Source organism: Trachemys scripta, chromosome 16 (assembly GCF_013100865.1).
Source record: "Trachemys scripta elegans isolate TJP31775 chromosome 16, CAS_Tse_1.0, whole genome shotgun sequence".
Lineage (NCBI taxonomy): Eukaryota > Metazoa > Chordata > Testudines > Emydidae > Trachemys > Trachemys scripta.
This window is the reverse complement of record NC_048313.1, coordinates 5,399,963-5,425,873: the sequence shown is the minus strand read 5'-3', so window position 1 is coordinate 5,425,873 and position 25,911 is coordinate 5,399,963. Positions and strand designations below refer to the sequence as shown.

The 25,911-nt window shown below is 55.0% G+C and overlaps 1 protein-coding gene across 1 annotated transcript in view; it reads left to right on the top strand.

Moving 5' to 3' along the window:
- The window catches only part of LOC117888690 (serine/threonine-protein phosphatase 5), a 43,859-nt gene extending 19,068 nt beyond the window's left edge, over positions 1 to 24,791 (top strand). The window contains exons 4-13 of the mRNA XM_034792312.1: positions 1,107 to 1,228; positions 1,648 to 1,713; positions 4,252 to 4,350; positions 5,600 to 5,705; positions 7,975 to 8,117; positions 9,067 to 9,154; positions 17,293 to 17,333; positions 18,052 to 18,230; positions 19,436 to 19,517; positions 22,645 to 24,791. Of these exons, the coding sequence (XP_034648203.1) occupies positions 1,107 to 1,228; positions 1,648 to 1,713; positions 4,252 to 4,350; positions 5,600 to 5,705; positions 7,975 to 8,117; positions 9,067 to 9,154; positions 17,293 to 17,333; positions 18,052 to 18,230; positions 19,436 to 19,517; positions 22,645 to 22,707 (989 nt within the window). The 3' untranslated portion in view covers positions 22,708 to 24,791. The remainder of the gene's footprint in view (positions 1 to 1,106; positions 1,229 to 1,647; positions 1,714 to 4,251; positions 4,351 to 5,599; positions 5,706 to 7,974; positions 8,118 to 9,066; positions 9,155 to 17,292; positions 17,334 to 18,051; positions 18,231 to 19,435; positions 19,518 to 22,644) is intronic.
- Positions 24,792 to 25,911: the final 1,120 nt, after the last annotated feature.

The window sequence follows — 25,911 nt, the reverse complement described above, 5'->3', positions numbered from 1 at the left end:
CCTGTCTTGCTGAGCTGAGGGAATGGGGTGGGTTCCAAGGTGCTACAGTCATACAGATAATATGGGGAAAGGCCAATAAGTAACTAGGCAGCAGCGGTTGGGAAAAGCTGAGCCGTTAAAGCAGTGATCCCAGGGTGTCTATAAATAGCCCTCCAGCTGGAAAAATTACAAGGAAACAGGATTTTCTGACTCCAGCATCAGAGCAAAACATCACCTAGGCCAGATTTTTCTGAAGAGCTCATGCGATTGGGTGCTGAGATCTCTTGAAATTCTGACCCTTTGGGGGCACCGATTCCTCAACTTTGTTGCCGGGAGGGATTGTTAGGTCTGATCTACTGTATAACACCCATCCCACTACCCCTGTGCTGAGTCCCTTAACATATGATGGGCTAAGTGTCTCTTCCGGAAAGGTCTTGACTGCAAGCCATCGAGAGATGGAGAATCCACCCCTTCTTTCTGAGTTGGTTCCAGTGGTTAATTGCCCTTGTTGTTCAACGTTCGGGGAAAAGGAGCGCTTACAAATTCTGAGTGCCGGCCCCTTTACCGAGCAAATGGCTACAGGACCATCTGCCCCTGTGTTGATTTCAGCTCAGCAGAGCTTTGTGCTTGTGGTAGGAATCAGTTCTTCCTACCTGAGAGCAGCTCCTGTGCCCAAAACATGCACCTAATCCGCTTCTCTGCCTGTCCCAGCTCAGTCTCCTCTACCAGGCTCCCCTGGACAATTCATGGAGGGTTTTTGATCAGTGGCTTGTCCCTCTGTCAGGTGAATGTCTTTGGTTCCAGGGCCTGTTTGAGCCGATGGGGCTTCATCCCATGCTGCGTCGAGCGCCCTCTGGAGTGGGAATCAAGGGGACTCCGCCTCTGGCAGGATCAGTCCCCTGACGACACTGCCTTTGGCAGCTTCGGCTCTTAAGCACTTGGAGCTGATGCACGAAGGAGTGGATTTCTGTGCAGCTGGGGATGTGTAGGGTGCAGCTGGGTGGAAGCGGGCAGCCCGTGGAAGCAGCGGAGGCGGGTGGGGCAGTGCCCGCAGGGCTCAGGATTATTGGGTGCCATCCTGTTGCTAACGAGTGATTCTGCTCTCCTCCCGTCTCCGCGTCTGCCAGCCATCGAGGACGAGTACAGTGGCCCCAAACTGGACAACGGGAAGGTGACGCTAGCGTTCATGAAGGAGTTAATGCAGTGGTACAAGGATCAAAAGAAACTCCACAGAAAATGTGCCTATCAGGTAATTGCCCGCCCGCCCTGCCATAGGGCGGGAGGCTCATGCGTGGAATCCTGCGCCTCTTCTTCAGAAGGAGCTGGCATCCTCTTTCCCGGCTGTGGGTGACACAGACTGCCGCGGCAGGCCGACAGGAGTCCAGGGTGTAAAATGGAGCCAGCCAGTGTCACCCTGTAACATAGAGGGAGCCACAAAGACTACACGTCCCAGCATGCAGTGCTTCCGAGTCATCGAGATGGCACATTGCATGCTGGGAGCTGAACTGTCCATCCTGCGCGTCAGGCCCCTTGTTTGCAAGGCCAGGGACTCGCCCAGCAAGATGCTGGGAAAGGGCGGGAGACAGGGCTATCTCCTGTGTATCTGGAGATAGGGCTGTGTCGTTCATTTCCTGCCCTTGCTAACTCTTCCCTTTTCTCCTTGGGCAGATCTTGGTGCAGGTGAAGGAGGTGCTTGTCAAACTTCCCACACTAGTAGAAACCACGTTAAAAGAGGTGGGTATCCTTCTCTGCAGCCTGGGGGTGGCAGGTCCTGGGATGTGCTTTGTATAACGGGGGGGTGGGTTCGGATCCCAAACCCGCAGTGCTGGGTGAGCAGAAGCTCCGGTGGCTTCATACCCCACCCCCACAGGCTGCTTGGGGGCCAAAACACCTGTGGTGTAACTTGAGCCACGGCCTGCCTGCACTGCCTATGAGCAGCTCTTCAATCCATGCCATGTCTCCTCCCACATCTGACCTCACCTCCCTTGGCGCTTGCCTGGCTAACCTGTATGGGGCCCTGGAGCAGTGGAGATCCATCCCTGGCCGGCTAAGCCGCTTCTTGCTGCAACATGGGGCAGTGGAGTGGGAGGGGGAAAGGTGTCCAACCCTGATCTGAGAGCGTTTGCAGCTGGCTGAACAGCTGTTTAACAGCTTTCCGGATTGCAGTGGGAGCTCTGACCTGTCTGTCCTTTGATCCACCCATTGCTGTTGTAACCAGGGTCAGAGCCCACAAAGGGGTGGGGTTGTTTGAAATAGGCCATGGTCTTCCTCTTGAGTTACATACTTGATGCCGTTATCGTTGATTCAGTTGCATGTGATTCCAACCTCCCTCCCTAAATTCCTGGATGCAGTATAGTTGTAGCTGTGTTGGTCCCAGGATATTAGAGAGATGAGGTGGTCCAATAAAAGATATTACCTCACCCGCCTTGTCCCCCTAAATTCCTGCTGGTCAAACTGGACCCAGTCTTCTCCTTGTGTCTTCAATGCGTGCAGTGTTATTGTGCCCTGTTAATCAGCTGCCATGTCCAACCCCAGAGGTGGTTGCATTTCACCACTGATGTATTAATTTAGATGGAGCATATGGGCCCAACGAGTCAAAAGCGTTAACCTGGCCCTGCAACTGTCCAACATTAAACAGAATTAAACAACGTGTGGGGACCGCAGCCTGCTTAGCATCACGGCAAGCGCATTATTAAACGGCATTTTAATCTTTTATTCAAGATACAGAAAAACAGGTTGAAATGTAAAATAGTAAGTCGAGCTTTCATTTTAACAGCATCCTTTGTTCCCCTTCCCTTTAGCTGGACAGATTTTAGAAAGAAACTCCCCGTCTCTGCCAGTCTTTTAGACGGCATTACAGATGGTAGTTACTGTACCTTTTGGGGAAAAGAGACAAAGTTAGTTGAGATGCGCTTGAGCGGCCGCTGTTAAAGTCTGAAAGAGGAGAGGAGACCAGACAAACAGCCACAAAAGGAAAGACAGAAAAGGCAGCTTCTGTCTGCGGTTGGCTTTCACTTGCAGCCTCGCTGCTGGAAAAACTCATGCCCAGCCCCTGGTCTGATCAGCCACTCTGAGACCTGGCAAACTCGTACCAGCATCGGGCTGTTTAGGGCCTTACTCTGGGCTGCCTCTTTCTGGTCCCAGGCTTACAGCAGTGTTGGCCGGCTAAGCCAGACTCATTAGACAGAAGGAAAATGGAGAGAGACAGGAAAGAGAAGAAATAAGGTAGGGAAGGGAAAGGGCACATTGGAGGAAGGAGACAAAGTCCCAGGTAGTATTCAGGATTTAGCCGGAACTGCTGGAGGTGACATCTGGCTTCCTCTCTCTGACCCGGTCTGGTCTCGGGATTGGGATGATGACGTTCCAGGGTCCCAGGAGATGGTGGGCGTAGCAGTCATGATAGTGAAGCATCTGTCTGAGTCAGCCAGCCTCACGGTTTCATAGATTCCAAGGCCAGAAGGGACCATTGCGGTCATCTAGTCCGACCTCCTGCATAACTCCGGCCAGCGAGCTTCCCCACAGTCATTCTTAGAGCAGATCCTTTGGGAAACCAGCCGTTCTGGATTTAAAACTTATCGGTGATGGAGAATCCACCATGAGTCTTGGGAAATTGTTCCCATGGCTGCCAGCTTTCTCCTCCCCTGAAGTCTGTTTTGGAGGACCCCGGAAGGGTGTGATGGCTGGAATAGCCCATCATCTCATTATTTTGTCCGCCGTTCAGCCTGTTTTCCGACACGCCAATTTTGGTTCGTTGATTTCCAGTCCCACACTTGTTTCCCAGGCATGATCTTAACACAGTCGTTGAATTATATCAGTAGGCCTTTGGGTTTAGACTGATTCAGTCTTTTTGTCTCCCTTTGGCACCTTTTCCCATCAACAGTCATCGTTATAGGTTATTAAACATATACTCACTTTTTAGAATCGAGCTTGCAATTAGGGTAAATTTATAGGCCCAATGATTAGAACAGTGAGCAATCCCTGTTTAAACACCTGCCACGCCCCCTCCAGAGGTGGATGGGGAAGCGATCACTGGATGAACAGCTGCCACGCTCCACCCCAGACGTGGTTGAGTTTCTGTGCTGGGTGAGGGATCCCAGTATAAACAGCTGCCGCGTCCCACCTCAGAGGTGGCTGTGTCTCTGCGGTGGGCTGAAGCCACTTTTGCAAAGTGCTTTGGGATCCTGCAGGGCGAGAGGAGCTCTGTCTGGCTTGAGTTTTACTTTTCTTCTGTCTCCTTTTCCTCTTCTCCTCTCTCGGCCTCTCTTCTTCCAGACAGAGAAGGTCACCGTGTGTGGAGACACCCACGGGCAGTATTACGACTTGCTGAATATATTTGAACTGAATGGGCTGCCGTCTGAAACGAACCCATATGTATCCTTGGCTGGTTCCCCCTTTGATCCAGCATGTGACGTATGCGGATGGAGGCGCTCTCTAAGAACAGGAGGTGACAGGGCTAGGAGACAGACCTGGGTTCTGTTCCAGCGTTGGGATGTATTGCTTCCCCTTCCTGTGCCTCGGTTTCCCCATTTGTACTGTGTGGGAAACGGTCCTGATCGGCACAGAGGTCATACTCCCATAGTGATCCATTCCTGACTGCCGTGCTGGGGCGGGTGGCTCCTTTGTCGAGCTTGACAACCGAGCACAAGTCCCGAGTCGGAGGGCTTCGGGAATGAGTTCAAACTACATCTTGGTGGTGCTGGGCTAAATTCTTTCTAAGCTGCGCATTCGCTCCGCAGCCTATTAAGTGCACGCAGGCGCTCAGGGCTGCGGCAGGGAGAGATGCCTCTCCCCCAGCCCCGGACCTGCCGCGGTGGGGAGAGACACCTCTTCCCGCTGGCCCCAGCCCAGCCCCGGATCCCCCACGGCCGGGGGAGAGGCGCCCTGACCCCAGCCCAGCCCCGGACCTGCTGCAGAAGAGGCACCTCTCCCCTCGAGCCCAGGTGCTGCTGTGGGGAGAGAGAGCTGGGGGAGTCCTCTCTCCCCACTGTAGCCCCGGGGCAGCCTGCACTCCAAACTCCTCATTCCCAGGCCCACCCCAGAGTCCACACCCCCCAGCCGGAGGCCCCAGTGCCCCAGCCTTGTGGCCCCTCCCACACTCCGAACCCCTTGGCCCCACCCCCACCACATGAATTGTGACGTGTCACACATCACCTCCATATTGGTGCACATAACAAAATTCATTCCGCATACGCGTGGGAAAAATTAGAGGGAACGCTGGTGCTGGGGTGTGCTGGGATGCCTCTGAGATGCTTTCCGGGGAGAGAAGCTGCGGGGGGGTCACCCACCATCTGTCAGGCCTTTGGGTGGGACTGGGAAAGAGGCTCCAGAAAAGCATCATTGGGGAGAGGAAAGGTGCAGAAAGGGCGGGAAGGAAGGCCGGCCCAGTGGCTAGGGCTTGGAGACCAGGGTTTAAGTGCCTGTGTGATCTTGAGCCAATTCGTTAGCCTCTCCGTGCTTTGGTTCTGTAAAATGGCAATTCCCAGGGTTGTTTGCTCCAGTACCGTATGTGTGTGGTTGTGTTGTGTTTTGGGGGGCACACAAGTACCTAAGGTGGATCGCAGTGTTCTTCATCCCAGAGTGACGCCTGGGCCCTTTTTCCTGAGCGCAGCCCCCTCGGCAGATATTCAATGGGGATTTCGTTGACCGCGGCTCCTTCTCCGTGGAAGTGATATTAACGCTGTTCGGTTTTAAGCTGCTGTATCCGGATCATTTCCACTTACTCCGTGGTAAGTGCAGTCCCCTCCCACCTTGGGGGGGGGGGGGAGTGGGAGAGGGGGAATAAGCCACTGGAGAGCTCTGCTTTGTACTCAAGTCGGGGCAAGAACTCCCCAAACTGTCCCCTCCGCTGACTGTTTTCCTGGTGCTTCCCCAGCCTGCAGCTGAGACCCAGAGTTGGAGTTCCCTTTCTTAGCAAAACTGGCTTCTCCAAATCCCCCCCCGGGATTCCCCAGCTGGAGAGGATCATAGGGATCATCATGGAAATGCAGAATTTCCTGGGTGCTCTGGCTTTCACTCCTTTCCTCTCCTTTCCCAGCTATCCCGCGCCCTTTCAGTTGGTCTCTGGCTCGGAGACTGTGACCCACCCATTGATATTATTTCATGGCTGTATCTAAGCCTGCGTATCTGAAAAGACCTGGGTGAATCCCTCCCCTAAAGCTAACTCAGCCAAACCAGAAAATTCACCAGCCCCAATCGCAAAGTCTGCTTTGAGTTAAACCCACCCAAATTGACGCCCCCGTCCACAAGAGAACCAAGTTCCTCAGGGCGATCACGCCTGTCTAGCAGCTATCACCACTCCCGCTGGGCAGCAATATTAACCTCTTCCCTGCCAGGAACGAGAGAAAGGCGTCTCCACTCACACCCTTCCGCGTGCTTGAGAAGTTGAGCTTTGCCAACCAGCCCAGGCGCTGGGTGACTTTTGCGAGGGGAGCGGTTACCCCAGCTAGAGGCCCTCCACTGAGCAGCAGCTGCGAGAGCCCCATTTAAGGCCTGCTAGTCCCAGAGTGCTTTGTTTTCTTTGATCACTTCCTGCAAGGCCAGAGGGGCCCGCTGTGATCATCCGGTCGAGCTACGCTACGCAACTCCAGCTACGTGAATAACGTACCTTAGGTCGAGTTACCACGGGGTCTAACTGCGGGGGGAGAGGGGAGTCGACGGGAGAAAACTTCCCGTCAATTTACCTTACTTTTCTTGTCAGCACAGGGATCGACTGGAGAGTGATCTGCAGTCGATTTGGCGGGTCTTTACTAGACCCGCTAAATCGACGGCCGGTGGATCAATCTCCGAGCGTGGATCCCTGCCATAGCGTAGTCCTGCCCTTAGAAAAGCCATCAGTCTTGATTTTAAAATGGCCACTGATGGAGAATCCAGCCCAGCCCTTGATAAACTGGTGCAATTGGCTGATTCTCTTCACTGTGAAAAATTAAAAATCCTTATTTCTGGTCGGAATTTGTCTCACTTCAACTCCCAGCCGTTGGCTCTTGTTAGACCTTTGTCTGTTAGATCGAAGAGCCCGTGATCCCATATGTGTTCCCGATGTGAGTACTTACAGATAGTGATCAAGTCACCCCTTCACCTTCTCTTTCAGCTAAACAGATGAAGGTGTGGGAGTTGCTTTCCAATCCTGGTTGATCACTGTACGAACACAGGAAAGCATCCCAGCTCACAAGCCAGTTGGGGCTCAGTAGAGCCTCCAGAGAGGAAGGAAGGATGGCCCAGTGGTTAGGGCACAATCCTAGCTGTTGGCAGAGTTGGGTTCAAGTCCCAGCTCTGCCACAGACTCCCTGTGTGACCTGGGGCAAGTCCCCTAGTCTTTCTGCGCCTCCATTTCCCCATCTCTCAAATGGGGATATTCGTCCTGCCTGGCCTCACCGCAGAGCTGGGAGGATAAATGCATTAAGGATTAAGAGGTGCTCAGATGCTGGAGTGTGGGAGGCCAGGTTTAACTTCAGGTTAAAAGCCACTGCTTGAATTTCACTTAGAAATGCATGATGGAGCCAGGTAGCGCAGGGTTAACGAGGTGACCCCACATCCCGCTCCAGTGGGCCCAGCTCGAATGGCTAAGCTGTCCTAGGAGTTGTTCGGGGGCAATTCTCTGGCTTGTGCTATGCAGGAGTCAGACTAGATGCCTTGTCTGGCCTTGGCATCAGTGAACCTCTAAAGCAGTAAAACTCGCCCTCTCCCGCTTGTTACTGCTTGCTGTAAACAGCCCATTTGCGAAGCCTGGGAACGGCAGAGCTGTCAAATCAGCCCAGTGACCCGGAGGCTTCCTGGGGGATCAGCCACGCTGACCTTTACTAATGCATTAAACCTTTCACTGCTGTTCTGGCGCTCCGTGCTGCAGTGAACTGCTCAGACTCCCTGGGGAGGGGGCAACAGCCAGTCTTGGCTGTCTGTCGGCCCGAGCTGGGCGGCTCTCCTCTCTCCAGCTGGTCCCCCATTGGTTGGTTGATTTTTGGTTTTTTTTCCTCCTTCCCCCATCTCTTTGGCTCCCAGGGAATCACGAGACGGACAACATGAACCAGATCTACGGGTTTGAGGGGGAGGTGAAAGCCAAATACACAGCCCAGATGTTTGCGCTTTTCAGCGAGGTCTTTGAGTGGCTGCCCCTGGCGCAATGCATCAATGGCAAAGTGTTGGTGAGAGCAGAACGCAGCACCTCGGGGGGGCACATGTCCTGACCGGCAGTGGGCATGGAGAGTAGCCCAAGGCCCTGTGTGTAATCCTGGGCACCTCCATGGCTTGGATGTACCTGTAGTCCAGGGGTGAGCAAACTATGGCTTGGGGGTCGAATCCGTCCCTCCAGATTGAATTTGGCCCTCGAGCTCCCGCCGGGGAGTGGGGTCCAGGGCTTGTCCCGCTCCATGCAGCTTCCGGGAGCAGCGGCATGTCCCCCCTCCGGTTCCTATACGTAGGGGCAGCCAGAGGGCCCTGCATGCTGCCCCCGTCCTAAGCGCTGCCCCCACAGCTCCCATTGTCTGGGAACTGTGACCAATGGGAGCTGCAGGGGTGGCGCCTGTGGACAGGGCAGCGCGCAGAGCCACCTGGCCACGCCTCTGCATAGGAGCCGGAGGTGGGACATGCCGCTGCTTCTGGGAGCTGCTTGATGTAAGCACTGCCCAGAGCCTGCACCCCTGACACCCTCCCACGCCCCTACCCGAGCCCTGATCACCTTCTCGCCCTCTCAACCCCTCAGTCCCAGCCCCGGAGTACCCTCCTGCACCCTGAACTCCTCATTTTTGGCCCCACCCCAGAGCCCAAACCCCCAGACGGAGCCCTCACCCCCTCCCAACCCCCAGTTTTGTGGGCATTCATGGCCCACCATGCAATTTCCATACCTAGATGTGTCCCTCGGGCCAAAAAGTTTGCCCACCCCTGCTGTAGCCCCTCCGTTACCTCTCTCGGAGCTGGTCTGGGAGGACACTGAGCGTGTTAAACCCCGGTCAGAGCAGGGTTCCAACCTGCCCCGTTGCCATGTACTCCCCTTCCCATTGGGGCGTGTGGAAGCTTAAGGCCAGCTCGTCGCTAGGGCCTGACCTATCCGAGCGCCCTCTCCCTGCCCCTGACCTGTGCTTTGCTCCCTGCCAGATAATGCACGGCGGGCTCTTCAGCGAAGATGGGGTCACATTGGACGACATCCGGAAGATCGAGAGGAATCGTCAGCCGCCGGATTCAGGTCAGGACAGGAAGGCATGCCATGCGCGGGGTGGGGTGTTGTCTGTGGCCGGGCCTTTCCCACTGCTAGAGGTTGCACTGGTGGGGTGGGACGGTCCCTTGGGTGCACAGATCCTGGCCCATGGGGAGAGACGGGGAGACCTCTTGGCTCGCACTGTACAGCAGAGTCGTTAGCAGCCGCCTGCTTTTGTGAAGCACCCGTCCCTGTAGTACGTGGGCACCTCCGCTGGTGCTAATCCGTGTCGCCTCAGTGACTACAATGGCTCTGTGCTGGTTTACATCAGTGGGGAGCTGGCCCACATAACGCTCTGGGGCTGGGCATGACCTTACCCCTGTTCCCAGCTCGGCCATCTCGCACCAGATCCTCCTCCCTTGCTGCTTTTGACACCCCATGGGACCGGGCTTCAAGAATTCCAGGCTTATCCGAGGCGTGCTGGTGTCAGGTGATGCAGCGAAGTGTGAAAACCACTGAGGGAGGGATCCCCTGGATCAGTTACCTTGGTAAATCTGGAGGCAGTAACATTGGCCGTTTAAAGAGGCAGGACTGAGGAATGTAAAGGAATTACGTTTTGGCCAGATAACATGGCCCCCTTCCAAGGGAGCTGAGGGAAACCTGGCAGCTGAGGTCTTTGAAACAAGGCTAAATAAGATATTAGAAAACACCGGCTAGGGACTGACTCTGCACTGAATGGAAAGTGATCACATGTGTTGCGGACTTTGCATTGCTCATTTCCACGAGGGACTGCTTGGCTTGCAGAGTGGAGCGTTTTCCTTTGGAAACTGGAGGGAGTTAATGGTCAGCTCTGTAGTCGTGCACTGGGCCAAACTGATCGCTGCTGTCAACCCACCAGCTTGAGTAAAGTCACCCGGGGCTGCCTCCGGGCCACGGTGCTTGTGACGTGCCCTGCGTGGGAGTCCAGAGGGCGGTACGGTTTCAGCTGGATAGAAATGTCAGAGAAAAGTGTCAGGGAGCCGGTATCGTAGATTTCTGCCACATGCTGTAATATGTTTCATCCCACCCCCAGCTAAGGAGAGCCAGGCCCTGTCAGTGCTTGGATGGGAGACCAAGGGAAAGGGAGTCCTGCCATGCTGCAGGAAGTGGGGCTGGGTGCTAGGTAACTTCCCCTGTAAATCAATACAGGAGCAGTGCTCTAGGGGGCGCCGTGCTGCGGGAAGTGGGGCTGGGTGCTAGGTAACGTCCCCTGTAAATCAATACAAGAGCAATGCTCTAGGAGGCGCCGTGTTGCAGGAAGTGGGGCTGGTGGTAGGTAACTTCCCCTGTAAATCAATACAGGAGCAGTGCTCTAGGAGGCACCGTGCTGCAGGAAGTGGGGCTGGTGGTAGGTAACGTCCCCTGTAAATCAATACAGGAGCAGTGCTCTAGGGGGCACCGTGCTGCGGGAAGTGGGGCTGGGTGCTAGGTAACTTCCCCTGTAAATCAATACAGGAGCAGTGCTCTAGGAGGCACCGTGCTGCAGGAAGTGGGGCTGGTGGTAGGTAACTTCCCCTGTAAATCAATACAGGAGCAGTGCTCTAGGGGGCGCCGTGCTGCATGAAGTGGGGCTGGGTGCTAGGTAACTTCCCCTGTAAATCAATACAAGAGCAGTGCTCTAGGGGGCGCCGTGTTGCAGGAAGTGGGGCTGGGTGCTAGGTAACGTCCCCTGTAAATCAATACAGGAGCAGTGCTCTAGGAGGCACCGTGCTGCAGGAAGTGGGGCTGGTGGTAGGTAACTTCCCCTGTAAATCAATACAGGAGCAGTGCTCTAGGGGGCGCCGTGCTGCAGGAAGTGGGGCTGGTACATAGCTGCCCTGAGTCAATACAGCACCAGCGCTCTAGGGGGCACTGTACTGCAGGAAATGCTATTTTAAGGACAAAACAAACCAGTTACTGACTGCTTTCCCCAAGCTTTGTTTCTTTTTGTTAACTTTTCCTTCGAGTGTGAGGCCCACTTTAAAAGCACGTTCGGGGTCCCATCCAGTCATCCAGTCCTAGCTTCTGGCAGTCAGCAGTTTAGGGAAACCTGGAGCATGGGGTTGCGTCCCTGGACATCTTGGCTAATAGCCATTGATAGACCAACCCTCCAGGAACTTATCTCTTTTTTTTTTTTTTTTTGAACCCAGTTTATACATTTGGCCCTCACAACATCCCCTGGCAATGAGTTCCACATGTTGACTGTGATTTATGTAAAGTACTTCCTTATGTTTGTTTTAAACCAGCTGCCTATTAATTTCATTGAGTGACCCTGATTGTTATGTTATGTGAAGGGGTAAGTAACACTTCCTTATTCATTTTCTCCACACTAGTCATGATTTTATAGACCTCTCCCTATTCCTCCCTTAGTTGTCTCTTTTCTAAGCTGAACAATCCCAGGCTTTTTAATCTCTCCTCATTTGGAAGCTGTTCCATCCCCCTCATCATTTTGCCAATTCTAATAAATCTTTTTCGAGATGGGGTGACCAGAACTCCAGGCAGTATTCTCGGTGTGATCGTACCATGGATTTATAGAGTGGTATTATAATATTTACTCTCTTACTATCTACCCCTTTCCTGGTGGTTCTCGACATTCTGTTTGCTTTTTTGACTGCCACTACATGTTGAGTAGATGTTTTCCGGGAACTAATCACAGTGATTCCAAGATCTCTTTTCTTGCATGATAATAGTTAATACATCATTTTGTATGAATAGTTGGGATTATTATTTTTTTCAATGTGCATTACTTTGCATTTATCAACATTGCATTTCATCTGCCATTTTTTGCCCAGTCACCCAGTTTGGTGAGATCCCTTTTGTAACTCTTCATGGCCTGCTTTGGACTTGACTATCTTGAATACCTTAGTATCCTCTGCAAACTTGCCCCACCTCAATATTTACCCCCTTTTCCAGATTCTGTATGAATATGTTGAACAGCACTGGTCCAATACAGATCTTTGGGAGACATTGCTGTTTACCTCTCTTTATTCCTACTCTTTGGTTCCTGTCTTTTAACCAGTTACTGATCCATGAAAGGCCCTTCCCTCTTCTCCCATGACTGCTTACTTTGCTTAAGAACCGCTGAGGAGGGACCTTGTCAAAGGCTTTCTGAAAGTCCAAGTACATTATATCCACTCTATCAGCCTTGTCCATATGCTTGTTGCCACCCTCAAAGAATTCTCATAGATTGAGGTGTGATTTCCCTTTGCAGAAGCCATGCTGACACTTCCTCAACATACCGTGTTCATTTGTGTGTCTCATAATTCTGCTCTTTACTATAGTTTCAACCAATTTGCCTGAAAATTAGGAAATTTGTCTTGAAGTCAGGCTTACTGGCCTGTAATTGCCAGGATTGCTTCTGGAGCCTTGTTAAAAAATGGGCATTACATTAGCTCCCCTTCAGTCACCTGGTACAGAGGCTGATGTAAGCAATAGGTTACATACCACAGTTAGTAGTTCTGCCATTTCATAGTTGAGTTCCTTCAGAAGTTGTGGGTGAATACCAGCTGGTCCTGGTGACTTATTACTGATTAATTTATCAATTTGTTCCAAAACCTCCTCTATCGACACCTCCGTCTGGGACAGTTGCTCAGATTTGTCACTTAAAAAGAATGTCTCCGTTGTGGGAATCTCCCTCAAATCCTCTGTGGTGAAGACCAATGCAAAGGATCCATCTGGCGTCTCCGCAGTGGCCTAGTCTTCCATGAGTGCTCCTTGAGCATCGTAATTGTCCAGTGGCCCCACTCATTGTTCGGCCCACTTCTTTGCTTCTGATGTACTTAAAAAACAAACAAAAAACCCCTTCCTGCTAGTTTTTGTGCCTTTTGCTAGTTGCTCTTCAAATTCTGTCTTGGCCGGCCTAATTATACATTTGTACTTGACTTGCCGTAGTTTATGCTCCTTTTTATTTTTCTCACTAGGATTTGACTTCCAAAAAGAATGCCCTTTTGCGTCTAATGGCCATTTTACTCTGCTGTTTAGCCATAATGGCCTTTGGTTTTTTGCTCCTTTTACAGTTCGTATGTATGGATGGATGGATGGATGGATTGATTGTTTACATTTAGTTAGAGCCTCTGTTATGATGTTTTTAAATAGTTTCCTTGCAGCTTGCAGGCATTTCTCTCTCTTAATGTCCATTTAACTAACTTTCCCATTTTTGTTTAGTTCCCCTTTTTGAAGTTAAATGCTACGCGAGATGTGAGTTTTTTGGTATTTCCCCCCTCGAAGGATGTTCATGTAATAATTTTATGGTTGCTGTTACTGGATGGTTCCGCTAACTTTTTGGATCTTTTGCTCTGGGACTAGCTGCTCCAAGAAGCCGTCATTAACGGCGGCTAGATATTTTAACGCAGCATCTTGGCCTGAAGTGACATGTACCCAGTCCGTATGGGGATTATTGGAATCCCCCCTTATTTGTTGGTTTTGGACCTTCTCTGATCTCCCCCGAGCATTTCCCCATCACCATCCTGGTCAGGTGGTTGGTGTATATTCCTGAAGCGATGCTCTTATTGTTCAAGCGTGGAATTTCTGTCTGTAGAGATTCAGTGCCACTGTCTGATTCACTGAAGATTTTTACTATGTTGGACTCTGCTTCCTTTCACATACAGTGCCACTCTCCCACCAGCACGACTTACTTCATTATTCCTATGTATTTTTTACCCAGGTATGACTGTGTCCCATTGGTTATCATTGTTCCACCAAGTCTAGATGACCTCCTGAGGTCCCTTCTAACCCTGATTTTCTAAGTTTCTGTGGTTCCTATTGTAGCAATATCCTCATTTAATGCCACCCCTTAGTTCACCCATCTTAGGGCTAGTCTACAATACCCGCCCGGATCGACGGGTAGAAATTGATCTCTCGGGGATCGATTTATCGCGTCTCAGCTAGACGGATAAATCGATCCCCGAATCGACGCGCGTACTCCCACCTCGTCAGGAGGAGTAAGCGCCGTTGACGGGGGAGCCGGGGCGGTCGATTTGCCGCCGTCCTCACAGCGGGGTAAGTCGAATAGGATACGTCGCATTCAGCTACGCTATTCGCGTAGCTGAATTTGCGTATCTTAAATCGATCCCCCCCTCCCTCCCCCCCAGTGTAGACCTAGCCTTAGTGTTTAGACTTCCAGCACAGGTATAAAATTACTTATAAAATTTGTTAGTATATAATTGTCTGCCTTCCTCTGATGTAATTGAATGGGACTCTCTTTCGTTTGATTGTTTCTCTTCAGCTCCTACCTGTACTTTACCAACTTCTACCCTCTCCTCTTTACTAGGACGCAGAGCAATGCTTCTCAACCAGGGGTACATAGGGGTCTTCCAGGGGTTACGTCAACTCGTGTAGATATTTGCCTAGTTTTACAACAGGCTACATTAAAAAGCACTAGCGAAGTCAATGCAAACTAAAGTTTCATACAGACAATGACTTGTTTAGACTGCTTTATATACTATTCTGCGGTAATGTAACCTGCGTATCCGCACTGTATTAGACGTGCGTTTTATGTCACTGAGGCATTCAAGCATGTTAAAGAGGCTGCAGTTGTCGTGGTGTGGATGTAAAAGTGCCTAGATTTTTTTAAAATGAGGAGCTGGAAGTGGCGATGGTGAAAACTGTAGGACATTGAAAATAACGGGAAAAACCCCATGTTTCGTCTGCGGAGAAACTATCCAATAAGAGTCTGAAGCCGGTGCATTTGCAATGACATTTGAAGATCCGCCCTGTGCATGCGGGTAAGCCAGTAGAATTTTTTCAAAGAAAGCTTTCTGAGGTCCAGACTTACCAGCTTAAAATGGAAAAAGTTTCAACTGCTTTTACAGATGCACTCAAAGCTTCATCTGCGGTCTCCCTTCTTGTCGCAAAATCAAAGAAGATGTACACAATTGCAGGAAATCTGATTCTGCCTGCCGCCGTGGCGCCATGCTTGATTTTAAAAAAAGCAGCCGATACGCTCCAGGAAGTACCCTGATGAAATGACACCATGTGCTGTAGAAGTGAAGAAATGGCTGGGGATATCGTGTCTCCGCTTATAGGGAAACTTAAAATGGCAAAAACATTTGCTCTTCAGCTTGGTGAGTCCACGGATATCAGTGGAGAAGCTTACGTTCGATACCGGAAACCACTGATAGCAATGAGCACATACTGTTTTGCGAAAGGATAAAGGACAACTCCATGGGCGGCGGCACGTATCAGAGGCCAGGGGAGGCTACGCCTCCTCTAACCCAGGCTGTGGCCCCACCCACGCTCTGCCCTGAGGTCCCACCCACACTCCCCCTCTCCCCTGAAGCTGGTAGGGGCTCAGCTCCAGCTGGCAGCCAGGAGCTCGGGGCTCAAACCAGGTGGTGGCCTGGAGCCGCCAGGGGCTGCTTGGGCTGGCCGGGGGTCGGGCCAGTGCTTGGGCGGGTCAGCCGGGGCTACTCCTGCCATGCGGGGGAGGGACTTGGGGCTTCAGTGGGCCAGGGGGAGCAGGGCCTCAGGCGAAAGGGGCAAGGCTGGGGGGGCTAGCTTCCCCAAAAGGAGGCAGGGGTGTTCACACACCGTCCAAGGCCCGCTCAACTGGAGAGGACATGTTTAACTGACTTTTTTTTTTTTTCTGAACACGATTTGAGTTGGAATTTGTTCAGATTCATCTGCCCTAACGGGGCTGCTGCATTGACCCGGAGAGTGAACGGACTTAATAGCTGGGATCAGGACAGAAAACCCTTCCTTGCAGCGCCTGCACTGTGCCATCTGCTTGCTTCAAAAGAGATGAGTTCTAAGCTGCATGAAGTTTTAAATGAGTCTGCCAAAACTGTCAACTTTCTCTGGTCCAGGCCGCTCCGTGCTCGCCTGTTTCCCGTTCTTTGCAAAGAAGTGGAGTCCGAACATCATCAGCAACTGGCTTTCAAGTGGGAAAGTACTGAACAGAGTGTTTGAATTACGCACGGAAGCTCTCGTGTTTCTTTCTGATCGTTCATCCCCTCTTGCTTCTGTCTTTGACAACATGTGTGATTAGCTCAACTTGCCTGCCTCACAGCTATATTTAGCAAGTGGAATGGTCTAAATTTGTCCACGCTAGGCCGTTCAACACAACTCCGCTCAAGTGGGTAAAAAACCCATTCATTTTGTCAGATGTTAGCTCTCTGCCAGCCTGTAAGAAAATCTTCTTGAGCTATCCTCAGACTGTGGTCTGCGAATGATGTTAATGACTCCACGCTCGCCCAGTTCTGGTGTTTAGTACAGAGGGAGGAACCTGACCTGGGGAGCCAGGCTTTGGATGGTCTGTTACCTTCCGGGTTAACATATCAGTGAAGTCTCGTGTTCTGCTCTGACTGCCAGCAAGCCAAAGAGCAGGAAGACACTCGGTGGAGAAAAACCTAATTGCTGGGTGTTGCCCCACCGCCTCCCGGAGTGACCAGGCTCACGATTGGAAACCAGGCTCAGGTAGCGTGTTGGAAATGAAAGTACCGTATTCGTAGTCCAGTCGCCTTTGTTTATCATTCGATAGTAAATATGAGAACGTCGGCAGTTGTTCAGTAACTGTGCGCTGGGACACCTGTATTTCCATGTCGGATTTTGTAAGCGAGTAGTTTGTACGTGAGGGGAAACTTGGGGTACGCGAGACAAACCAGACTCCTGAACAGGGTTCGGAAATGTGGAAAGGTTGAGAACCATTGATACAGAGTGTCCACTTTAATAAATCCTTCCCTAAGGGTGGGGGAGGTCTGGGCTGGAGGGGTCCAGGGGGCTCAGCGGGGGAGGGTCCAGGCTGGAGGAGCCCAGGGGACTGAGCCGGGGGTGCAGGGAGGGTCTGGGCTGGAGGGGCCCGGGGACTGAGCGGGGGGGGGGGGGGGGGGGGCCTGGGCTGGAGGGGCCCAGGGGGCTGAGCCGGCGGTGGGTCTGGGCGGGAGGGACGCCCGGNGTGTGGGGGGGGGGGGCCCCCGGGGGGTGGGGCGGGGGGGGGGTCGGGGCTGGGGGGGCCAAGGGGGGTAGGTGGGGGAGGGTCCGGACTGGAGGGACCCAGGGGACTGAGCGGGGGAGGGCGGGGGGAGGGTCTGGGCTGGAGGGGCCCAGGGGGCTGGGCGGGGGGAGGAAGGCTCAGTCAGTCATAGACGCTAGCTGGTGTAGGATTGGCGCGAGGGTGGTGCTCCCCCAGCACGCCCTGCGTGGAGTGACATGTGCTCTCTCCTCGTTGGCAGGTCCCATGTGCGACTTGCTCTGGTCCGACCCGCAGCCTCAGGTGAGTGCCAGTGAAATGCCCCGCACCACGGGCGTGCGGCTAGTTCAGCTCCCGGTGCGGGCTCTGCGCCGAGCCACTGTGCTCTGCCCCCCCCCCCCCCCCCATCTGCCGATCACAGGCCGAGCGGGTCACTGCTCAGGGTGGAGGGTCCGGTGGGCTAACTCAGAGCGGCCTCTGCTGGCCCTCACCGGCATGGGGCATCCAGGGAGCTGTGTGGGGCCTGGCAGCTGATGCTGGTTCTCCACCCCAGCTGACCGCTCACTGCAGGGGGAGGGAGGGACCATCTGCTGCTCTGCTTGGTGCTAGCCCAGGGTCAGTCCCTCTGTGACCGTGGCTGGGGTGGGTAAGTTTAGTGGGCTCAGAGGCGTGGCAGGGGCTTGCCCGGCTCCACTAGCACAAGCTCGGTGGCTGAGGGCTGTGGACACTGACTCCCCTTCGCCCCCTAGAGGTTTATCAGTGCGGGGATGACTAGGAGATTGCCCAGGGCTGTCTGTAGCACCTAGCGCCAGCCCAAAGCTCTGGCAGGTAGGAGGGAGTTAAGTGGCATCTGGGAGGTCGGAAAGGAGACTGAGAGCCGGTGGGGGCGCTCACACTGCATTGTGAGCCTGCGTCTGTAGGATCTCTGCTCCCCACCCCACGTGCAGACCCCTCCCCCCGCTCAGCCGCATCTGGACATGTTCAGTGACTCTGACGGGATCCCCTCCCCCCGCCTTTCCAGAACGGCCGGTCGGTCAGCAAGCGCGGCGTGAGCTGTCAGTTTGGGCCCGACGTCACCAAAAGCTTCCTGGAGCGGAACCAGCTCGATTACATCATCCGGAGCCACGAGGTCAAGCCCGAGGGCTACGAGGTGACGCACGAGGGCAAGTGCATCACCGTCTTCTCGGCACCCAACTACTGGTGAGTGCTCCGGGCCGTGCCCTGCGGACCCCTGGGTGGCCATGTCATGAAGTGAGCAGGGAGTGTCTCTGTTTCCTCCAGGGCCTGGCCTGTATGGGCCCCTGCTTCTTGTCCAGCCTGTTGCATTCAGCTTGTGAAGTCTCAACCCCAGGGATCACTGCTCCCACCCTCCCTCTCCCCCTCCGCTGAGATGCAGCCACCTCTGAGGTGGAACATGGCCACTGCTTGTACAGGGATGGCTCACCTGCTGCTGAGATGCAGCCACCTCTGGGGCGTGGCAGTTGTTTATCAGCAATAACACAACACTCTACAAGGTTAGGGCAGGACGTAAAGAAGCCTATGGCCGGGGGAATTTGCTAGATTTTCCACGAAGCCGAGTTTTGTGCTCCAGTGAGAAGTGCTGTCGATTCTTAACGACCCCCAGGAGGTCAGGATCTCATGCGTCAATCTTGTCCACGCTTCCTACACCCCCTAGCACCACTGGCCAGCACTGAGCGTGAGGGGAGAGCTGAGTCCCTGCAGCACAGCGCCCTCTAACACCGCGCTGGGGCATTGCGGCCAGCAGGGAGCGCACCCCCTGCTGAGCCTTCTGCCCCGCTCCCTCCCGGCAGTTTCTGGCTTTCTCCGGGAGGTCTCAAGTCATGGAACGGTACTGACCTAGCCCAGATTCCAGGGTGAAATTCAGTGGGCTCCAGGCTGGTCTTTTCTGGGCAGGAGCAAAGCCAGCTTGATTAGCGTCTGCATTTCCCACCCCCCCATCCCCCGGGGAGGGCGGATTGCCTGGGAAAGGGGAGCAGTGCGGCCAGCAAGCAACCAACAGACTGTGCGCTCATGTTGTAAATGGCAGCGTTACCTAGTAGTTAGAGCTGGGAGGGAAGTGTGGTCTAGTGGTTAGAGCAGGGGAGGCAGACTCAAGGGTGCTATCCCCGACTCAGCAAGTGCTTGGGCACGGTACTGCTCTGTGCCTCGGTTTCCCCATCTGTCGAATGGGGGTCCCAGCCCTGAGGTTTCAATGGAAGTGCTGAGCACTGCTCGCCCTACTCCTGAAGCAGATGCAGCAGCCAGTTGTTTTCTCCCACACAGCAGCATAGTCAGGGGTGGTCCGGGCCCGCTGGGTAAAGGTCAGGGAGGTCTCTGTGGGCGGCGGGTGGGATTCCCCTTTCCTTTGCTGGATGTGACCAGCCCTCTGTGCGTTCTCTCCCCAGCGACCAGATGGGGAATAAAGGTTCATACATCCACCTGCGGGGGTCGGACCTGCGCCCCGAATTCCACCAGTTCACAGCCGTGGTGAGTGATTGGCTTGTCCGCTTGGGGCCTCCGGGCACTGACTGCACCCGCCCCTGTGGGCCTGCCCACCTGGGGCAACCCCCTCCTGCTGTCGCGCTGCCCAGGGGCGCGGTTCGTTGGCACTGCCTGGTTCCGTGGCTAGGCCGACAATCCCAGTCCTTCCCCTGCTCCTGACGCCTGCCTCTTGTGGTTCCCTGCCCGTCCAGACCCAGCTCCGAGCAACCAGACCTATTGTGAACTCTCTGAGCTTGTTCTGGCCTCTAGGATGTGCTTGTTCTGTCCTGCACCACCCAGCGGGGAGGCCCCTTGTGCCGGGGACGTGGGGGATGTTTCTGCCCCCCTCAAAGGCCTATAGGGAAAATCAGGCTTGTGCTCAGAGCACACGGCGCCGTTGCTGTTTTCTGCCCCCCAGGGCCCATAGGGGGCAGAGAGCGTGAGTTAATTACAGCAGCTACAGGGGCCCAGAATATGGCCGCCCCCTGTCCCTCTCCCCAGTGACAGGGGAGCTGGGAATGGGGCCCAGTGTCACTGGAACGAGGCCGGATCCTGGAAAAACGTGCCCACCACGTGCCCCTCCGAATCTCCCAGACGATGGAGTCCGCCTCCGGCGGATGCTTTGGACGCAGGCCGATCAGCAGCCAGGCACCAGCTGCTCGGGAGCTGCAGTGTTAACCCTCCGCCCTGGGAGGAGGAATTGCGGTGAGGTTTCATCAGCCCTGGGTTGTGAGGGGATGTTTACCCTTCTCCCAGCTCTGCTCCTCGCTGCCTACATGCCACGAAGTCATCTGCACTGAGGATCTCTGGGCTTGAGGGAGTTTTCCAGCCCCGCTGGCGAGAGGCCAGCAATCATGTGCTATGGGGGGAGTCAGCCATTGGCAACAAGGCTCTTGAGGGGAATGAACCATGGGAGACAAAGGCTGGGAAGCTATTTAACCCCTCCTGTGGGGCAGGGGGGTCTGAGGGGTCTTAAAGGGACAGGGCCCAATTCTCAGAATAGCTGGGCAGTCTCTGCCCCAGCAAAGGGAAGGGGAGAGACAAGTGTCCCGTAACTTGGCGGGGGGGGGGAACAGGCCCTCCGGGGTTATGTTTGCCAAGGTGCCTAGTGCTTCAAGGCCCAATTTGAGACTCCTAAAGGGTCTGATTTCGAGAAGGGGCAGGAGCCCTGGCTAAAAGAGATGGGCAGTTCTGGGTGAAAAATGCAGTTTCAGGTGGAGCGAAACTGTTTGTGAATTGAGGTCAAATTTGGTTAATAGTTTCAACTGAAAAGAATAACAGGTAAAAAATATTCCAGAAAAATTGAATAGTTTAGGCCTGGTCTACACGGGGGCGGGGTCGATCTAAGTTACGCGACTTCAGCTATGTGAATAACTGCCTGCATCACGGCTGAGTACAGGAGTCGACGGGAGACACTTGGGGGTCGATTTATCACGTCTAAACTAGATGCGATAAATCGACCCCCACTGGATCGTTCGCTGCCCGCCGATCCGGTGGGGTAGTGTAGACATAGAGTGAAAACATCCATTAACCCACCAGAAAACGGACCCTTTAGTTCTACCCAAAATGGAATACCCTCCTCCCCCGTTTTTCGTTTTGGTCAACCTGAACGGAAGTGGTTTTGGATTTTTTTGGTTCAGCCGCTGAATGGGAAAGTCAATTTGTCACCAGCTCTAATCCCCAGTCGAGGGTCGTGATCCACATGTCTGTGGTGGCACCCCATGTTACGTTTTTACCAGCTGCGTGGGCAATCCTTTTCCCCCCAGTGCCTCCTGACACTCTGCCTGGGCATTGGGATCTGCCCCGTGCCCCCTGGCTCTGCACTGGGGCCTTGGTGAGCCCCTCTAATAATTAATTTACCACCCACCTGGAGCATCTGAGCAGGGCCGGCTCTAGGCACCAGCCCTCCAAGCATGTGCTTGGGCGGCACTCCCGCTCTTTTTTTTTTCCTTTGGGCGCTGGGAGCCGGCCCTGAGTGGAGGTGAACTGCGGCAGTCCGCAGGAAGTAACCCGGGGGAGGGGAGGGGGGGGGCAGAGGAACTGCTCCCCCTCAGCTCACCTCTGCTGCACTGCTGCCTGCTCCCCCGAGCGTGCCACCACTCCGCTTCTCCCCCCCAACCCCAGCTTGCGCGAATCAGCTGTTTTGTGGCAAGCCTGGGAGGGAGGGGGGAGCAGCAGAGCGGTGGCGGTGCGCACAGGGGAGCAGGCAGAGTGGCGGTGGGGGGGGGCAGGGGGGGGCTGAGGAAGAAAACCTGGGGGGGGGGGGGCAGAGGAACCACTTCCCCCCCCAGCTCACCTCCGCCTCCTCCCCCGAGCGCGCCGCCGCTCCGCTTCTCCCCTCTCCCTCCTGGAGGGAGGGGTAGGAGGGGAAATGCGGCACGCCAGGGGGAGGAGGTGGGGCCGGGGATTTGGGGAAGGAGTTGGAATGGGGTGGGGAAGGGGCAGAGTTGGGGCGGGACCAGGGAGCACAGGAAATTTTTTTTTTCTTGGGGCGGCAAAAAACTTGGAGCGGGCCCTGCGTCTGAGATCCCAAAGTGCTTAATGGCTTAGCGTGTGTGCGTCACCGTCACTTCCCCCAGCGCAGAAGCACAGCTGTGAAGCACAGAAGTTTGCCAACAGCTGTCAGCAAAACCACCCCCGTTCAGGGCTGAGTGTGAACAGAAACCCTGGGCCTGACATAGGGACACTGAACATATTTATCCAATTAGAATTTATCTGGGAGGAGGCAAATGTCCCAGCTCGAGTGTGGAGGGGAGATCCCATTTCACCTCTGACAACCACAAGCAATCAAGACCTTGATATTATCTATTACCCCCAAAAACATGCCCTGCAGCACAGCGCCCCCTACTGCTGCTCCAGGAGATTGGGGCCAGCACTGACTGCCAGGGGAGAGCGCCCCCCACCCTGCTCCCTGGAGCATGGCGCCCCTTAGTGCCACACTGAGACATTGCTTGAGAGAGGACAGCGCCCCCTAGCCAGCACCTTGATTACCATCGCAGTCTCCCCACAGCCTGTTGGTTTGTGCTCCTGCTCCCCGAGTGGGCGGGGGGGCTCTGCAGATACCACGGGAGGGGGGACAGTGCTGCCCCCAGAGCCCCGCCGGGCCCTAACCTGGCTGCCTCTTCTCTTTCAGCCTCACCCGAACGTCAAACCGATGGCCTACGCCAACACTCTCCTCCAGCTGGGGATGATGTAACCTCCCCGGTCACCACCGCCCCCGCCTGGAGGCCCCCCATGCTAGGCAGAGACGGCCCCTCGGCCTTTTTACTTTCTTCTGCCATCAGCCCAGGCTGTCCAGGCGCCGGAGCGTCCATCACGAGGGCGGGGAGGGGGGTTGCCGTGGTTCTCTTCCCCCCACGCCGAGCCCATTTGTAGTGTTGCCGTGAGCTGGCGCCGCACAGCCGAGAGGCAGGAGTATTTTTTTTTTTTAATATATTGGAAAGATTGTATTTATTCCCAGGGCTCGCTCAGACTCCGGCCTGGAGCAGAGAGGCCGCTGGACCTAAGCCGGCTCTGTCTGCGGCCCGATCTCTCCCGGCAGACGGTATTGGCTTGCAGGGTGGAGCACGGAGGCCTCCCCTCCCTTCCCCAAGTGCTCTGGCTTTGAGGCGTGTCTCTGACGGGTGGTCTTTGGGCTTGGGGGTTTCAGGAGAGGCGAGGGGGCTAGGTGGGGTCAGAGGTTAGGATCAGGGGACGAGCAGCAGCAAGGTGTCGGCGTGGGGGGGGTCCCATCCATAGTCATCCTCTCCCTCTGCATCAGAAACCCAGGGGGGACAGGCAGGGCTCTGCTTTCACCAGCTTCGGAGGCACTCACTGGCTCCGCTCGGGGGGGGGGAGGGGGGGGGGAGAGCTCGGCCCAGTAGGGATCAAAGATCACATCCTTGGAGGACATCCACATGCTCGGTGGATCTGGGCCCGGGATCCCCTGGCTATCAGTCTCACAGGACCTCTCATACTGATATCTGGGGCCGGAACCCCTGGCTGCTGGGATCTGAGTCCCAGGACCCTCAGCTGCCAGTCTGACAAGAGCTCTCTAATACCGAGACCTGGGCCCCGGGACCCCTGGTTGCTGGGATCTGGGCCCCGGGACCCCCAGCTGCCAGTCTGACAAGAGCTCTCTAGTACTGAGACCTGGGCTCCAGGACCCCTGGTTGCTGTGATCTGGGTCCCAGGACCCCTGGCTGCCGGGATGAGTCCCAGGACCCCCAGCTGCCAGTCTGACGAGGTCTCTAATACCAAGACCTGAGCCCCGGGACCTCTGGCTGCTGGGACCTGGGCCCCGGGACCCCTGGCTGCCAGTCTTTCAGGAGCTCTCAAATACCGGGGTCTGGGTCCCAGGACCCCCAGCTGCTGGGATTTGGATCCAGGACCCCCAGCTGCTGGGGTCTTGGTCCCAGGACCACCAGCTGCCAGTCTCACAGGAGCGCTCTCACCCCAGAGTGCCCCTCTTCTAGGTCCCGTGTGAGCTCTCTGATCCGAGGCGTGTAGCTCCCTGCTCCAGAGGACAGAGGCAGCATACGCCCCTCCCTCCCCGTGAGACATTCCTCCCCAGGCGTCTGCCTCCAGCCCGCCACAACAAAGAAGTAAGGTTAAGACTGTCAGTTTGTTAAGGAAAAGCCGGGGACGGGTCACAAGCAATAAACAAAAATTCTCAGAAGCCTGTGACCCGTCCCTGGCTTTCGCTCAACAGAGCTGTGACAAAATGCGGCTGACTGGTGGGATGAGAGCCCGAGCCCTGCTGCAGGGGAGGTAAGGGCGGGAGGTTTGTGGCAGGCTGCCCCCCCCCCACCATGGTGGCTCAGAGCTCCAGGGGGCCCCCTGCTGGCTGACAGCTGAAGTCCCACCGCCCAAGGGCTGAAGCAGAAAATGTCACGGAGGTCTCAGGAAGTCCTGGAACCCGTGACCTAATCTTAGCCTTACAAATAAGCAATAGGTGTGTGGGTGTTGGGCTGGCAGAGGCCCAGCCTCCAACTCAAGCTGGGAGTGTGTGGGTGTGTGTGTGTAGCAGGGGCAATGGGGGCAGCAGACTGGATTTCTCGGGGTGCTTTACCTCACTTGCCCACCCCCACCTTTGCCCCCTTCTCTCAGCCTGGGGAGCGTTGGGCACCTCCTCGAGGAAGAGCGACCGGCCTATTGTGCCACATGCAGATGCGTCCAAAGCACTTGGGTGTCGCCGTGCGCACCACCGGATCCAGGAGCCCGCCCCCCACCGCCACCTCTCGAGCTGTTTTACTGTCTGTAATTAAAGATGTTAAAATAAAGTAATTATTATAAGCCTTGCGGGCTAGCTGGCCACTCCTGTGTCCTGGCCTGCCCCTGCCTTGAGAGGCTGTAGCGCCCCCTCCTGGTCTGCCAGCTCTGCGGCGGGAGAGCGAGGGAAGCTACGCCCCTGGGGGCTTATGCAATCAGCTGCCAGTGCTAGCGGCTGGCGGGGACAAAGAAAATGTATGGCAGGCTTGAGCTCCGGGTGGGATCTCCCACTGGGCAGATCGTGGGAGCAGCGTCATCCCGAACCACACATGGAGCTGAAGCATCAACTCAACCTTTAACCTGCGCTGGCCCTGAGCCTTGCGAACGGTGCTTTGTGTTTTCTGGCCGGAGATTTCGGGGCAGCCTCCTCTCTGTTTTACAGCTAGAGAAACTGAGGCACGGAGACGGGAAAGGAGTGCGCCTGCGGCCTCCCACGCAGAGACAGAGCTGGGAAGGGAACGCAGTCAGTCCCAGTGCTGTGCTCTAACCATTGCACGATGCTGCTTCCATCTGCTCCTTGAACTAACGCTTTGTCCCATTCCCGAGGGCCTCTCGAGTGCTCCTCAGACCTTGCCAAATCCTCCCCCCGAGTGGGACTGGCCTGGGCTGCCAAAGGCCCCCATCTACCCAGGGAAATTGACCCGTGGAGCGAGAGAAGAATGATTCTACTTCCCTAGTGATGCCAATCAATTTCCTCAAACCCTTTGTCAGCTTACCTCCTGCTCCTCAGGCCATACATTGGAGGGGCGGTGGGGTTTTGCAGGATGGCGCTCAGGGTTCGTGATCAGCTGCTATGAAAGGGACTGGGCAGATCTGGGGAAGGGGCGATGGAGCTTTTTCCTGGCTGGGGGCTGGCTTGCAGTTCAGCCCAGAGTGACCCCCCAGTCCCTGCGCTGGATATCCTCAGCCCGCTACTGATCACACACCTGCTGCTGGCATTTGTGTTGGCGGAGGGGATTGGAGACAATAGAACAGGATGCGTAAGGGCCTCTGAAGAGACTCTAGCTGGGCTCTCGGTCGGCTTTGGCAAAAAAATTTGGCTAAAACTACTTTTTAGTGAAAAATTTAAATTTTGTCCACGTGAAATATGGCGTTTGCCCCAACCCTCATTTTTTCCCCAACTTTTCAATTGGTCGAAAAATTTCATTTT